This window comes from Urocampus carinirostris, chromosome 6 (assembly GCF_059441175.1).
Source record: "Urocampus carinirostris isolate Australia breed hairy pipefish chromosome 6, RoL_Ucar_1.0, whole genome shotgun sequence".
Lineage (NCBI taxonomy): Eukaryota > Metazoa > Chordata > Actinopteri > Syngnathiformes > Syngnathidae > Urocampus > Urocampus carinirostris.
Genome location: NC_142354.1, coordinates 28,428,968 through 28,444,889, shown reverse-complemented (window position 1 = coordinate 28,444,889; position 15,922 = coordinate 28,428,968). Strand labels below are relative to the sequence as shown.

At 38.5% G+C, this 15,922-nt stretch overlaps 1 protein-coding gene across 3 annotated transcripts; it reads left to right on the top strand.

Annotated features, from left to right (window-relative positions):
- The first annotated feature begins 4,229 nt into the window (after positions 1–4,229).
- LOC148364502 (E3 ubiquitin-protein ligase MARCHF9-like) lies at positions 4,230–15,922 on the top strand. Of its 3 annotated transcripts, none has more exons than XM_088338608.1 (5): positions 4,230–4,328; positions 8,574–8,903; positions 11,897–12,052; positions 13,466–13,658; positions 15,301–15,922. In XM_088338608.1, exons 1-5 carry the CDS (start codon positions 4,311–4,313, stop codon positions 15,591–15,593), a joined length of 990 nt encoding a protein of 329 aa, XP_088194734.1. In that variant the 5' UTR covers positions 4,230–4,310; the 3' UTR covers positions 15,594–15,922. The 3 variants fall into 3 exon arrangements, with proteins under 3 accessions (XP_088194734.1, XP_088194732.1, XP_088194735.1); XM_088338606.1 differs by having other exon boundaries at positions 4,247–4,328; positions 8,571–8,903; XM_088338609.1 differs by having other exon boundaries at positions 4,258–4,328; positions 8,500–8,903.

Below are 15,922 nucleotides of genomic sequence, written 5' to 3'. Positions count from 1 at the left end.
TTCCGATGTTGCTGCGCATGGATACATGCTTGCGGCTAGCTCTCCAGCTAATCTTCTATTTATTGCCGTTCTCTTGTCTTTTTTGCTTTCACTTTTGGACACATGTGTGGCCAAAAACACTTACAGTAGGGACGAACTTATACGGTTGGGTGGGCGTCTAAATTTCGATTTTTCGGGCACTTTTTATACCGCCCATGATATACCGAGCGAACTTCAAAGAGACCCGCCATCCTTGTGGACAGCTATTCCTCTTAATAAACGACGCCGACGGCCCCGTAAAGAAAGAAAACAGAAGCGTGGTTGCCGTGCAGGTAGATGTGTGAAGCGTGTGAAGTCCAAGCAGCAAGATGGACGCGAGGATGTAACTAATTCCACCATTCATTCCTCGCCGGACAACCGACGCTTTAAACTCAGCGCTCACGAGCGGCCACAACGCCGGGAGCTTTTGAAGATCTCGACAAAGACTACAAAGAGTTCAGCTAAGTCAAATGATTCAGCAAAGCTGAAATTTGGTCTGTTAAATATTAGATCGCTTGCTCCAAAAGCTTTACTTGTTGATAACATTATTCGTGATTATAAACTTAACTGTATGGGTCTTTGTGAAACGTGGTTACGCCCGGATGAGCACTTAGCGCTAAATTATGCCTCTCCCCCAGACTACGAGAGTAGTCATATAGCACGCACGCTGAAAAGAGGTGGTGGTGTTGCGCTAATCTCTGAAAAATCGCTCAAATTTAATACACGTACCTCTAATAATTACAAAACGTTTGAGGCTCTTGTGATGCGGTCCCCTCAATTGTCAATTGATGTAATAACTATCTATCGTGCACCTGGGCCATACACAACTTTCTTAGACGAATTTGCTGAACTTTTGTCTGAACTAGTAACCTATGCAGACAAAATTATAATTATGGGAGACTTTAACATTCATATGAACTCCCCACACAGTTCACTTACTATTGCGTTTAGTTCTCTAATTGATGCATTTGGTTTTACTCAACTGGTTGACTTGCCAACCCATAAAAATGGGAACACGCTAGACTTGATTCTGACTCGAGGAGTTTTAACCTCAAACATTATGGTTCTACCGTGTACTACTGTTATCTCTGATCACTATTTAGTGACATTTGAGGTGCTAACTAAATGTAGACTTAATAAAGCTGAGGGATTTAGAGGACGCAATATAAGCACTGGCACAGTTTCTGAGCTCTTTGAACTCCTTCCTGGAGCAGTTGCGTCCTTTCCTAAATACAATGGCTCGATTGACTCACTCATGAATGAGTTCAATACCACCCTGACTAGTGTGCTGGATTCAATAGCGCCCATAAAACTAAAATCACGTCCTAAAAGACGCACACCTTGGTTTACTGATGAAACTAGAGCCCTTAAAAAAGAATGCAGGAAATGGGAGAGAAAATGGCGCGCTACCAAGCTTGAGGTTTTCCATCAAACCTGGTGTGACAGCTTGTTAAAGTATAAAGCGGCCCTTGCCTCTGCTAAATCGGCCTACCTTTCGAAGGTGATTGCGTCTCAAAAGAACAACCCCAAAGCCCTTTTTGACACTGTAGCATCGCTTACAAGGCAACAGGCTATCGCAGACAGTTCGACACACTCTGCTCAGGACTTAATGGTCTTCTTCACTAAGAAGATTCAATGCATACAGGAAGAAATTGCAAAAGATATTGTTAGTACCACACGTATTAAAGGACTGAAATTTACAGATGCACGACAGGGTGGCTGCCCTGGGAAAATGGCCGGTTTTAGTGAACTGTCACTTGATGATCTCAAACAAGTGGTGAATGCGGCCAAACCGACAACTTGCCAGTTCGACCCTCTCCCAGGTTCACTTATTAAAAGTCTTTTTAGCGTCCTTGGGCCTTCAGTTCTAAATATTATAAAAACATCACTCTCCTCAGGTGTAGTTCCAGCAGCTTTTAAGTCCGCCGTTATTAAACCCACACTGAAACGACCCAACCTTGATCCAGAAATATTAAGTAATTACAGACCTGTGTCAAACCTACCTTTCCTCTCTAAAGTACTCGAAAGAGTAGTGGCACAGCAGCTGAATGCTTTCATATCGGAGAATAACCTTTTTGAATCCATGCAATCAGGATTCAGGGCTAACCACTCTACTGAGACAGCTCTGATCAAGGTAACAAATGATCTCCTAATGTCAATGGATTCTGGCGCTTCATCACTTTTGCTGCTGCTGGATCTTAGTGCTGCTTTTGACACAGTGCGCCACAATATCCTACACTAACGGTTGGAAAAATGGATTGGTCTCTCAGGAGCCGTCCTCTCGTGGTTCAAATCTTACCTCTCAGATAGGACGCACTGTGTTAAATATGGTGAAACGACATCTGAGCCCTTTAATGTTACCTGCGGTGTTCCGCAGGGTTCAGTGCTCGGCCCCCTACTTTTCAACATTTACATGCTTCCTTTAGGTGATATTATTCGCAAGTACAATATCAGCTTCCACTGCTACGCAGACGACACTCAACTATATCTTCCGTTGGAGGAATCTTCCACACTAAACTGTGGAAATTTGGAGGTCTGTCTCACTGAGATAAAAGAGTGGATGTCACTCAATTTCTTGCGTCTTAACTCTGAAAAGACCGAAATGTTAGTCATTGGTCCTTCTAAATGCCGGGACTTATTCTCAAAAACTGCTGTGAACATTGACAAATGTCACATCACACAGAGTGACTCAGTTAAAAATTTAGGTGTCATATTTGACCCTGATCTATCCTTTGAGATGCATGTAAAGCAAATTACTAGAACTGCCTTCTTCCATCTTCGCAACATTGCTAAAATCCGTTCAATACTGTCTCAGTCTGATGCGGAAACAATAATTCATGCATTTGTTACCTCCCGTCTCGATTACTGCAATGCACTACTCTCCGGTCTCCCGAAGTCCAGAATCAAGTCTCTTCAGCTAGTACAAAATGCCGCAGCGAGGCTTTTAACTAGGACAAAAAAGTACGATCACATAACACCGATTATGGCTAACCTGCATTGGCTCCCAGTTAGCCAAAGATGTGACTTCAAAGTTCTCTTAGTATTGTACAAAATCATACATGGACTTGCTCCCTCTTATCTTTCAGATCTGATCTGCCACTATGTCCCGGTCCGAAGCCTACGATCTGAGAGTGCTGGTCTTCTGATGATCCCGAGAGCAAAGAAGTCTTCGGCTGGTTCGAGAGCGTTCTCCATCCGGGCACCGGTGCTGTGGAATGCTCTTCCCCCTGAGATTCGATCTGCAACCTCAGTGGAAATGTTTAAATCTAAACTTAAAACTCACTTCTACTCCATTGCATACGAATAACCTACTCCTCTTGTCGGTTGAAAATAGTTTGTGTAATATAGTGTAACAATCTGTGAAGCCCTTTGAGACTCTTCGTGATTTAGGGCTATACAAATAAAAATGACTTGACTTGACTTGACTTGATATTGTCAACAGGAAATATAGGTGAAATGAAATAAGCTCGAGAATAGAAGTGTGTTTTTATCCTTGATTTAAACGGTTCCACTGAGGTTGCTGATCAAATTTAGGGGACAGAGCATTCCACAACACCGGCGCCTGAATGGAGAACGCTCTTGAACCTGTAGTTCTCTTCTTGGCTCTTGGGATCACCAGTAAAACAGCATTTTCAGCGCGAAAAAGGAAAAATGGAATTAAACAAAAAGTAAACATGACATAGCACAAGTTTTACTCAAAAGGACCTGTTCCTATTCTAAAAATAAAAACTAAGTAGCTACAATTAGAAAAGACTCACATTTACCAACTCTTTTTAGTTTAAAATTGATTGAATGTAAAAGATGATGTTTTCATTATGCACCATCTCCAAATGATTTTTCTCTCACTTATATTTCTATCACGGGTGATTTTATTATTAATACAAATTTCCCGTCTGAACCTTTTAGCGCAGCCTTTCAAATCACTTGCTTTTAAATAACCTCCGTTATCTTAAACATTCTTCAGAAAAAATGTAGTATAAGAGATTATTGATCACATTCTGAAGGAAGATCATTGACTTATCATTATATCAGCTCTTCCTTTGATACTAGTTTACCCCGAAACTTACATCTATGTTACGGAAGTTGCAGCATGCAAAACATTATTTAATGACATAGTGTCACTCTTTGATTTATACACAAAAAGGACACATCATCAAGATGCAGGGCCTGCACTCAATGACATCACGTGAGTAGTCGCAAGCTGTTTTATGAATCGCTTCATAGAAACTATAGCATCATTTTGGTGGGATGCAGCTACTGGCAACCGGCAGGGAACATCCAAAAATTACACAATGTCCTCCACTGGATCGGTAAGGATAAATAATTGTAGCTCATTAGATTTGTGTACTGCTTTGCATTATCGATCATGGTGGACCCGCATTGCGAGAGGCGGAGTTTGATAATAAATACTTAGTTACAACTGTCACTAAACGAAAAATAAAAATGGATTTATCGAAGTAATTGACGGTACAATGAGGGATAGCTGTGAGAGCTGATTTACAATGGGCTAATGAATACAGGTGAATGCAAAAATCTCAAAGGACAGACTGGGAAAACAAGACAAAACATACACCCAAATCTTTGAGAACAAATTTATAAAGCAAAACTATGTTGGCGATAACAATACAATATATTTTCTCACCATAAGACACCATACCTGGCAACTTCAGGTAATTTCTTCCTTGTTTAATGATTGGAATTCCCCTTATTAAGCAATAATAAACCTTGCAAACACAACACGGTACCTATTTACTCACAGCAAGACAGATTATGTAGAATGAAAACAAAGATAATTTGAAAAAATACAGACCATACTGTTAAAATAATATTTATAAGAATAAGTTTAACCACTAAATAAATTCCTGCATAGTCATTTATCATTTTATTTCATCATTAGCTACACCGCTTATCCACAGTAGGGTCGCGGGGGTGCTGGAGCCCATCCCAGCAATCATCGGGCAGTGGGCAGGGGACACCCTGAACTGGTTGCCAGCCAGTCGCAGGGCACACTGAGACAGACAAGTCACTCAGTCACACCTAGGGACAAGATGGACCGGCCAATTAACCTGAAATGCATGTTTTTGGAATGTGGGAGGAAACCCACGCAAGCACGGGGAGAACATACAAACTCCGCACAGTAAGTCCGATAGCTGGATTTGAACCCACACAAGAGGTTCCCAAGACCTTAAAACTGTGCCGCATACGCACTAACCATTTTATCATGCTGTTAAAAAGACTGCAATGTCCAGGACTTGAAATCCAAAACATTTTTATTCATTACTAGGAGTGAATATTTATCTTAAATGAAAAAAATATGTAAAATATGATATATAAATATGAAAATGGATTTGAATACTTTTTAATAAATTAAATCCAATGATTTTATGGCAATGGTAATCAGACCATTGTTTGTTTATGCCAGGAGTGTTAGTTAGGAATTAGGAAAATAATGAATATATATATATAATGTGTGTGTGTGTATACAAAATCTTCACTTAAGCTACCTGTGAATCCGGGAGCATAGCTTTCAATAAGTCAGAATTTTTTTTAGCTAAGGGGATGGTGTAATAATAGTCCGTAGTTTGCAATAATCTGTGGTTTGTGCAGCCCTTTGAGACTCTTTGTGATTAAGGGCTATACAAATAAACATGACTTGAAGCCATATCCCCTAGTGCAGGGGTGTCAAACTCATTTTAACTCGGGGGCCACACGATAGAACAAACACTCTGTCGGGAGCCGGACTAGTAGATTAAAGAGAAAGAAAAAGAGAAAGAAGTAAGAGAAAGAGGGAGAGAAAAGGAGAGAGGGCAGGACAAAGAAAGAAGAGAAGAAGAGAGCGTTAGAAACAAAAGATGAAAAGTCGTGAGAGAGGGGGAAAAGAAAGAGAGAGGAAGAAAGAAATCCAAAGAGAAATAGAAAGGCAGAAGGAGAGAAAAGAGAAAAGAAACCACGAAGGGTATGAAGAGAGAAAGAGAAAAGAGAGAAAATGAAAAAAAGGAAGTTAGAGCAAAAGAGGTTAAAAGACACAGAGAGAGAAAGAGACAAAGAGCAACAAAGGAAGAGAAAAAAAGAGACACAGAGTGAAAGAGACAGAGACAGAGTGGGAGAAAAGGGGTGGAAAAGAAAGAGAGAGAGAGAGAGAGAGAGGGATAAATATATACAAGTAAAGTGTCTTTGTGAGAGGCACCTGGCTTTGGCAACATCAAGTTGACATATTTCAACCTGCAGCTTGTTTTTCTCTTGCGCTTCTCTGAGTGTTGTCTCGCGGGCCGGATTCAACCCCTTAGGGGCCTGATTTGGCCCGCGGGCCGCCTGTTTGACACCTGTGCCCTAGTGGAAGGTGGCTAGAATCAACAAGAACACACTCACATACTCACATACTCGCATACTACATACTCTTTTAGTCAAAGAGCCTTCATTCTTTCTTTCCATATGTGCAAACCATCTCAGACCATTTTCATTAACCCTCTCAGCAAGCTCTCCCACCACACCAGTTCTTGTCCTTACTTCCTCATTCCTTAACCTATGCAGTTGTGTCACTTCACACATACTACGCAAACATCTAATTTCAAAGACATTGAACCTATTATGCTCATTTATTCTCAAACCCACGCCTCTGGGCCATACATCACTGTTGGTACCACTGCGTCTTCATACAATGCTCGCTTTGCATACATTCACAGAGCTCTATATTTGAACAATCCCTTCAGCAAACCCATTACCCTTCACCCACCTTTTCTTCACATTCTCCACCACCTGCTGCCACATATGAACCCATATCCCATCTATGTCCTGCAACTTTACAGCATTCAACAAAATGTAAAATGCATATACCTCACCACCTCCTGAACACCCTAGACCTTACTTTTGTCTGCATTCACCTTAAGCTTACTTCTCTTACTATCTCAATCAAACTCTACCAAAGTTCTCAGTCCTGCAGCAGAGTCATCCACCAAAGCAGTGTCATCTACAAACAACAGCTGACTTCCATGCAACCCACCCTCACACACTATACCTGCTCTCCCTGCTCCACTGCACCACTCTATATACAAATTGAACAGCCAAGGTGAAATGACACACCCTTGCCTCAAACTCTTACAAAAAAACACTAGCTCACTCACTCATTTGTCAGCAGACATAAATGAGATATTGTGCTCCTCCAAGAAGATGGCAGAAGAGGATCAGCAGTGGAGACGAAAGGCTAGCCCAATAAGATGTGTGATTTGTTTCTCCCTACATTTTGCATTTGTCCACGCATTTTAAAATGGTTCTTTAGACCATAGAAACCACTAATTACATTTTAATGGAACACGGAACAAGAAATTAAGACTTTTAATCCATTCAGCATATGCGCCTTCGGGAGATTTCCATTTTTTTTGTGCCGACCTGAACCTAACTGGTTTATTCTTTGATCATAATACTTAGGCCTGAAATATATAGAAACAGATATAATATTGTATTCTATGATATAAATTATATAATGTTTCATTGACAATGTTGCAACAGGCGCAAAAAAATAAATGCTTTACCTAGGATAACATTGGCTAGTGTACCACGACAATATCAGCAATCTACAATGATTTTATCGTCTGCTACCAGTGACGGAGACGATCTAAATTAGAGCGGAAATGGGCAAGACGAGATCGATCTAAAAAAAAAAAATAAGGGGGGGTTTTTTCACCCTACCAATATTGTTACAATATCGCACAATTTGAAAATTTCCCTTTAGATTTAACACTATTACTACAGCCATTTTCGGTATAATACTTGCAGTTATTTGAGATATATGATAGGAGATGGTTGTCTGGGTCTAATTGATCCTCCAGTTTTAAATGACTATAATCATAATTTAAACTATGTAAATAGGATGATTCTATTTTAAAATGATACAAAACTTTTCATGTAACCAATCATTTACTTGAATGCCTAACGTTAGAAATTATAAACGAAATAAAGAGAAATAATATTATAATCAGTTGTGCATACAGATAACCAGGCCAAAGTCTGGAAACTAACAAATTGGGCTGAAACAAAACATTATTCATCTGTGGAGCTTTCAACATTGACCTGATGAAACCGAATAACCATTAATCCACTGATGACTATATCAACGGAATATACAGCATGAGTTTATACCCAACCATATTAAGACATAGTAGAATTACTATGCGCTCAATCGTCAACCGTGACACAGATAAACAAAATGTTACACCACATTTTATTAGGAAAAAACCCTGAAGTATTTCACTACACATCTTATAGTCGAAACAGGACGATGAAAACATTTTTTCGTTATCATTATCAGAGTTGGATGGGTAGAAGGATGAACGCAAATTTATGGATCTAGTGATTTAAATAAGCAAGTTTATGGGATAGTTCATGCACTTTTGCCTATTTTCTTCAAATCAATATTTTTTTTCAAAAGTATTGTTTATTTTTACCTATAGGGGGCGATAAATAATAAACACTGTCTCTTTAAAGAAAAATCTGGAGTAACCGCAAGATAATGTCACCTGACTAACAACAACCAAGTTACTGTGCTCCGAATCAAGCAGGAGGGGTGGACCGATACCGACCCCAGCATGACGGGGGTCGTTGGAGGCTGCCCTCTACCACCGCCCACCACCTCCTGCCTGAGGGATGAGGACGACAAAGAGGAAGGAGATAAGGAGGAAGAGAGGGAGAACGGGGTGATGGAAGAGGTAGAGGAGGAGGAGCCTGAAGAGCGGGTGATGGAGGAGGAAGAGGAAGAGAAAGATGAGGTCCAGCAGACGTCAGGTAATAAGGCCAAGCCCCTGCAGGTGGACACTGTCTCCCTTTACAGTCTTGCAGAGAGTGGGATGCGCACCCCACAGTGTAGGATCTGCTTCCAAGGCCCAGATAAGGTAAGAAAGGGTCAAAAAGAAAGAATCCAGTGATCAATATATTCTTGGTTTTCCTTTTTGCAATCCGACATTAATTCATCAAACACTGCTTTTATTTTTGAAATTTGATATTTTCAATGCATTTAAGACAAAATTGATTTCAAAGGCTTATACATAAAAACAAATGACATTAACACTTATTAATTGATTTGTGAGCATTGATATCGGTGATTATACCTTCTGGTCACCGATACCAGCTTAGGCTGATTTCTAAGAGCTCGTTTGACCATCAAGAATCTGGAATTAAAGGAATGTTAAATTGTCATTAAATAAAAGATGAAAAGATGAAAGGAAAATAATTTTTTTCTTCTTCAAAAGCATAAGTAATTTCTTTGTTGAGAAAATGGAATTATGTGTACTCATGGTTTCTCGATATGGTATCAGTATTGATGGCTACTCAAAATCAGTATAATATTAGTCTGGAAAAAAAATTGAGAAATCTGATTGAACCAATACATGTCAACCTGTACGGTTTTGCCAAACAAAGTACGTTTATTATGCATTTTAAGACGTGTACGACGTACGAGTAAATATGTACGGAAAAACGCAAATTTATCAATTATGGGTACCATCCGGTATACACCCACTATGACAAAACAGCAAATCAATCAAGTCAAACGAGTTCGTCGCGGAAGCCTTAGTCTCGGTATCGTTTTTTCGTTGCAAATGAAGCGAGCGATTTGATGTAGTGAAAGGAAGTCCGTCTCTTTTTACAGGACCGGCTTTTTCGGCTTAACTCATTAAAGAGCCGGCTGTCAAACGGCTCACTTGCTTTGATGTATTATGTTACGAATTATTATGTTGTATAAAGAAGTTAAGAAAAAGAGGAAGTATAAAAGGACAAAATGAAAAATGACAGGTTTGTGGTTATCCCTTTAATCAGTATATTACCAACAATAATCTAATGCAGAAAATGAATTCATAATTTGAATAAGAAAATGTATTATTCTACTTAATTCTATTTGCATGTATTTATTCCTTCTACAGTGAACGTCCAAGCTACTTCATTTTTGAACTTTTTTTTTATAATAAACCTCATTCATGTCGAGCAACTCAGGATCTCACAACAAAATGTTAATTAACAATATATATGATATAACGAGACACATATACAATCTAACATGTTTTGTAAGGGAAAATACGACATTTTGTAAGGGCATGGAGCCGTGGAGTTTGACAGGTATGTTGAATCAGATATATGAAAGTAGAAAAGTGTGTAAGATTTTTAATTAACCAAAATAAACCAAATCTTGTTGACCACTGATTTAATTTCATTTAGAATTTATCACAACCGTGACAAATATGACGTTATCTGTATATCTACATTGGATTGAAATGCATGGAATCAAATTCAAAACGCGGGATAAAAAGACAAAACAAAATGGATATTAATTTCGAACCCTTCACTGTTAAATACCTTTTAAATGCATTTCTTGTATGCCGGTTACTTTTCCAAAATATTAAAACATAAAACAAAAAACAAAATCAAATCAAAACTTATCAATTATTTGTTCATTTTTCTAACTTGTAGGTCTATAATTATTAGTGATCGGCAGAGGGCAGCATTGTACCAGAGGCTGAGTTTTGTTACTCATACGTTTTTCTCCTCCTCATCCCACACCCTCCAAAACCCAAACAGAACCATTTGAAGCATACGTTACAAACATTTAAAAGCATCTAATGAAAACGTTATAGTGTTTGGTCCCTTTTTTTAACTAACTATAAGTCTGCAATCATTAGACAGACCTACTGAGGGAAGCACAGTGCCAATAGGCCAGGGGTCTCCAAACTTTTTCAAGCTGAAAGCTACTTTTTCTTACAAATTAGAGCAAAGGGCACCTAGTTTTGTATGCATTTCTAAGGCAACATCGTAGTCATGTTATTACTAAGTTGTTACTATGCCTGGTAAATTGTTTGAAGTGGACTTAAATAGACTCTGTCAACCACTTAAAAAATATTCTAACTAGAAAATCACAATGACCCTGAACTGGTGAGCTATTCCCAGAACAGGTCCCCGGGCTTCCCGGCTTTCCACAGGAGGCACGCCCATACCTGTCAACCTGTACATTTTTGCCGTACAAAGTACGTTAATTATGCATTTTAAGACGTGTACGACGTACAAGAAAATCTGTACGGAAAAACACAAATTTGTCAATTGTGGGTACCATCCGGTATACAACGACTATCACGAAACCGCAAATCAATCAAGTCAAACAAGTTCGCCGCGGTAGCCTCTATCTCAGTATCGTTTTTTTTCGTTGCAAACTAAGCGAGCGGTTTTATGCTACTGTGCTCATGCGTCTGCAGCCTCGGATTTCATGTGGTAGATATGTAGTGAAAGGAAGTCCGTCTCATTTTAGAGAACCGGCTTTTTGGGCTCAACTCATTAAAGAGAGCCGTCTCTCAAACGGCTCACTTGCTTTGATGCATTATATTACGAATCTTTATTGTTGTATAAAGAAGTTAAGAAAAAAAGGAAGTATAAAAGGAGAAAATGAAAAAATACAGGTTTGTAGTTATCCCTTTAATCAGTATATTACCAACAATAATTTAATAAAGAAAATGAACGAATAATTTGAATAAGAAAATGTATTATTCTACTTAATTATATTTGCATGTATTTTTTCCTTCTACAGTGAACGTACAATCAATCAACAACATACAATCTAACATGTTAAACTACATAAATAAACACTTTTGAAAAAAAATATATAGTGTAAGATTGTTTTGTATTTTGTGAGGCAGTCTTTTCGTCGATCATTCTGTTTCGATTATTTCTTCAACTCGTTTGTGTAATAGTGAAAGTGCTGTGCACCTGATCTCAGGTCACTTCTTAATGTTCCAACATTTAAGCGCCAAACAAATCTACCGCGGATCTAACTAAATCCCCAAAATAGAAATGCGAAAGAACAAATTAACGTCAATGAGTCATGCAGTGCCATTTTATTTCACAGGGGGAGCTGTTGAGCCCCTGCCGATGTGACGGCTCGGTACGCTACTCTCACCAGGCTTGCCTGGTCCGCTGGATGGGAGAAACGGGCTCCTGGAGCTGTGAGCTCTGCCGCTGCAAGTACCGGGTCTTTTCTGTCTGCACTAAGAACCCCCTGCAGGTACCTAACATGAATTGTGGCGGACCATGCATTTCACACCTGTGCCTTCAGTAAGCTAAATAAATCCATCCTTTAATAACTATTTCATGACTATAAAACATTTACTACAGCTATGACGGATATATTCTCATTATTTGCAATACTATTTAGGAATATAGCCAAATTTTCACCCAAAATCGTTTTTTATTTGTGCACAAAATCCTTTCCTCCAGAACATTTCAGTTGTTCAATCAAACATATTCCGTGTGTTTTAGTTCTATCAAGAAGTTCTTTTCTATCACCATCGAAGCTAATTCTGAAAGTCGAGCTTGTCCTGTCTTATTTCTGGCATACGTTTTTTTTTTTAAAATTAGGACCGAAAAAGTCTGTTCGACAGAGGCAGTGGGATTTTTTTCTACACGCTTTTGTTGTCATACCTCCGTTACCGCCCCTTAGCCAATAATTGTTTGTGAAACTAGTGATGTTTCTTAAGGCCTGCCAGCAGGCCTTGGCCCCACCAAGGGGGGAGTTTTTCCTTGCCCGCATGCTGGTTTGCTAGTTTAAGATCAGGTAATTGTGTAATTTTGTAACTGTAATCCTGTGCAGTCCTTTGAGACATTTTTGTGATTAAGGGCTATATAAATAAATTTGACTTGACTTGACTTGACCAACTCCAAATATGATTGGCTAATCTGCACTGATGTTAATGTCTCACGACCTGCAGAGCTCATGGGTAAGACCTCCGGGTAGACTTCTGCCTCTGGCAACAAGTAATGGGTGAAATGTGATTGGTTAAATGCTTAAATATGAAAGCACACATCTGGAAGAAGTGCAACCGAGGGAGAAGCATTGAATAGAAGCTGACAGACAATTTGGAATCATTTAATAAGTATTCATGGACAAAATTCAATTCACATGACATCACATGATTCCGGTCTTACAGGTCTTTATGACCATTGAGAAATAATCATAGAAACAATATTCCTTCTATTTCAATCAATTTTCTGTACCACTTATCCACACTATGGTTGTGGAGCTGCTGGAGCCCATCCCAGGCATCTTTGGGAATTGGGCAGGGGAAACCCTGAACTGGTTGCCTGCCTGTCGCAGGGCACATGGAGACAGATAACTCACTCGCTCATTCACACCTCGGGACAATTTGGACCAGCCAGTTAACCTGACATACATGTCTTTGGAATGTGGGGGGAAACCGGTGTGCCCGGAGGAAAGCCCCGCAAGCACAGGGAGAACATGCAAACTCTGTACAGGAAGCCTGTCAGCAGGATTTGAACCCAAGACCTCAGAACTGTTCCGTGGATGGGATTTTTTTCATATGTTGTTAATTGCATTTTGTGTATGAAAAGTATTTTATTTCCACGCTGACTAAGACAGAAATATTCTGACCTCGCTCATCTTCCTCATTTGTTTACGCAGTGGAAATCCATCACCCTGAACATGGTAGAAAAAATAAAGATTGCAGCCATCCTCCTGGGCTCCTTGTGCCTTATGGCCAGTTTGGGTTGGCTCACATGGTCAATTGTGAGTCCCTTGGCCATATTCCAGCGGCAAGATTATATCTTCCAGATATTACACTGCATGTACGCTTTCATGGACTTTGTTTGTATAGGTACGGCACAACAGATACTCTTATGCAACGTTTTTGGAACTGGATTTCTGCCTCAACATGTACGAATTCAGCTAGGTTTACGCAAAAGTAAAAAAGTCAAAAGAGTCAAACCAAAAAAAGCAGCAGTGTTACTAAAATGACAACTATACCTTCAGTTGCGCAATATTTTGAAAATAAAGTCTTAGGTGCAAATGAAGTGTAGACACATTGGATCAAATGTGTAAGTTGTAATGTATAATCTTCCTAAAAACATTCATAGTGATAGTTAAAATGGGAAGACTTTGTCGATCCCAAGACAATATTATCGATCCGATCCAAGTACTCGCTCAATTTGGATCGATCCAACCACCCATAGTTCTCAATCTTTTAGAATAGAAGAGAATCTTCTGTATTGTCGTTGAGAACATCATAGGGTGCATTGCTTACAGCGAAATTAGACGTGGAACTCAAGGATAATAATAAAATAAAAGACAAGAAAGGTAACATAAGATAGAGACTATTAGAATGAAAGGCGATGTGCATAAATTAGTCATTTAGACTGACCTAAGTTGTAAATGTCTCAAAAAGAATGTGCAATAACATTGGAAACATTATTCAAAAATAAGAATGTAGAAAGAAAATATTTACAATTTCTATACATAAGCAAGATATTTTTATTGTGTTGTGTGATTCTTGTCCTGGTGTATTTTTAAAGCTAAGCCCCCACAACTTGCACAAAGCATTTTTTGGTTGGGGATATTTTTAAAAAAGGGGAATAATTAAAAGATATATATTTTCATATATTAAACATTGTATCTTTTAGAATAGAAGGTAACATAAGATAGAGACTATTAGAATGAATTTCTTTTCACTATTTTGATATTGATGGAAAAGTGGGGAAACAATCCAATTCAACCTGTTGGTATTTAATTTTTCTCATTTTAAAATGTTCTTTAATCAAATTATTATTTAATATGTTTAATGTGTTTTAAAGTCATGAAATAATACACAAATTAAGTACCATATTCAGATCATATAATTTTACTAATTTTAAGTATTAGTCTTAAGTCTTTCATCACAAAAAATAAACTGCAGAAAAGAATGTACACAAAAATACATTCAAAATATAAGAAATAAATAATACAGTTACAAAAATTGGCAATATTTTCCGGTAAGAGAACACACACACACACACACACACACACACACACACACACACACAATTTTAACAGTACAAAAATGTTTAAAAATATATCAAAATAAGAAAATTAATACTTTAAATTATATTATTTTGTAGTGTGCACTTGATTAACTAATATCACTCTCCCAAAATACATTAACATTCACAAATGAGTATCTTTTGAATTGATATTCCTTTCATGTATTGCAATTGTATTTTCCTTAACTAATAATATTGTTTAATCAGTCTTAACAATTTCAACTTGAATGCGTCTTTTTGATTTAGTTAAAAATCTTCCAACCCGCAGGGTTATGCGTATTCCTACTTGAATACATACATTGAAGATAAAAAGTGCAGACGCTTGCAAATCTTGACGGCTTTTAATAAGCTAGGCCTTTATGCAACTCCAATGACGGATTACAATTCTGTAAAAAGTATTTAACCCTCTTTGCTACACTCCTACTCTTTGTTCTTTATGCACAGGGCTTCTTATCCGAGAAGGGCCAGCTGTTTACCGAATTTTAAAGCGCTGGCATACGGTGAACCAGAAATGGAGGGTTCTGAATTACGAGAAAACAAAAGACTCGACCAGGTCCGGCATTAAAGGAACCGATGACGAATACAATCCCCCGGAAGTCATAGAAAACGGGCAGGATCCGAGGCAACGTTCAAGGTTTTCCTTCGTCAGAAATATGATCCAGAGACTCTTAAACAGGACAAGGCACAACAATCACGCCAACAACCATGAGGTCGTCATGAGGGTGACTACTGTATAGCGGGCGGTGTTGGGTGCTTTACGCAAAGAAATTAATCGCCTACTATTACGAGTTACTTAATTTAAAAAGTAATTCAGATACTCCCCAGATTACATACACCGAAAGGTAACATGTTACTCTGAAATACAGTGGTACCTCAATTTACAATTTAATCCGTTCTGAGAGTAGTTTACCTGAAACATTTGTAAGTGGAGACGCCTTTTTAATGTAAATGCGCTAATCTGTTCCAAGCCCCGGATAGTATGATATATTTTTTTAATAAATCATAATAGAGCATCAGAACATGAAACAAATACATAGTAACATTAGGTTACTACACAATAAATATA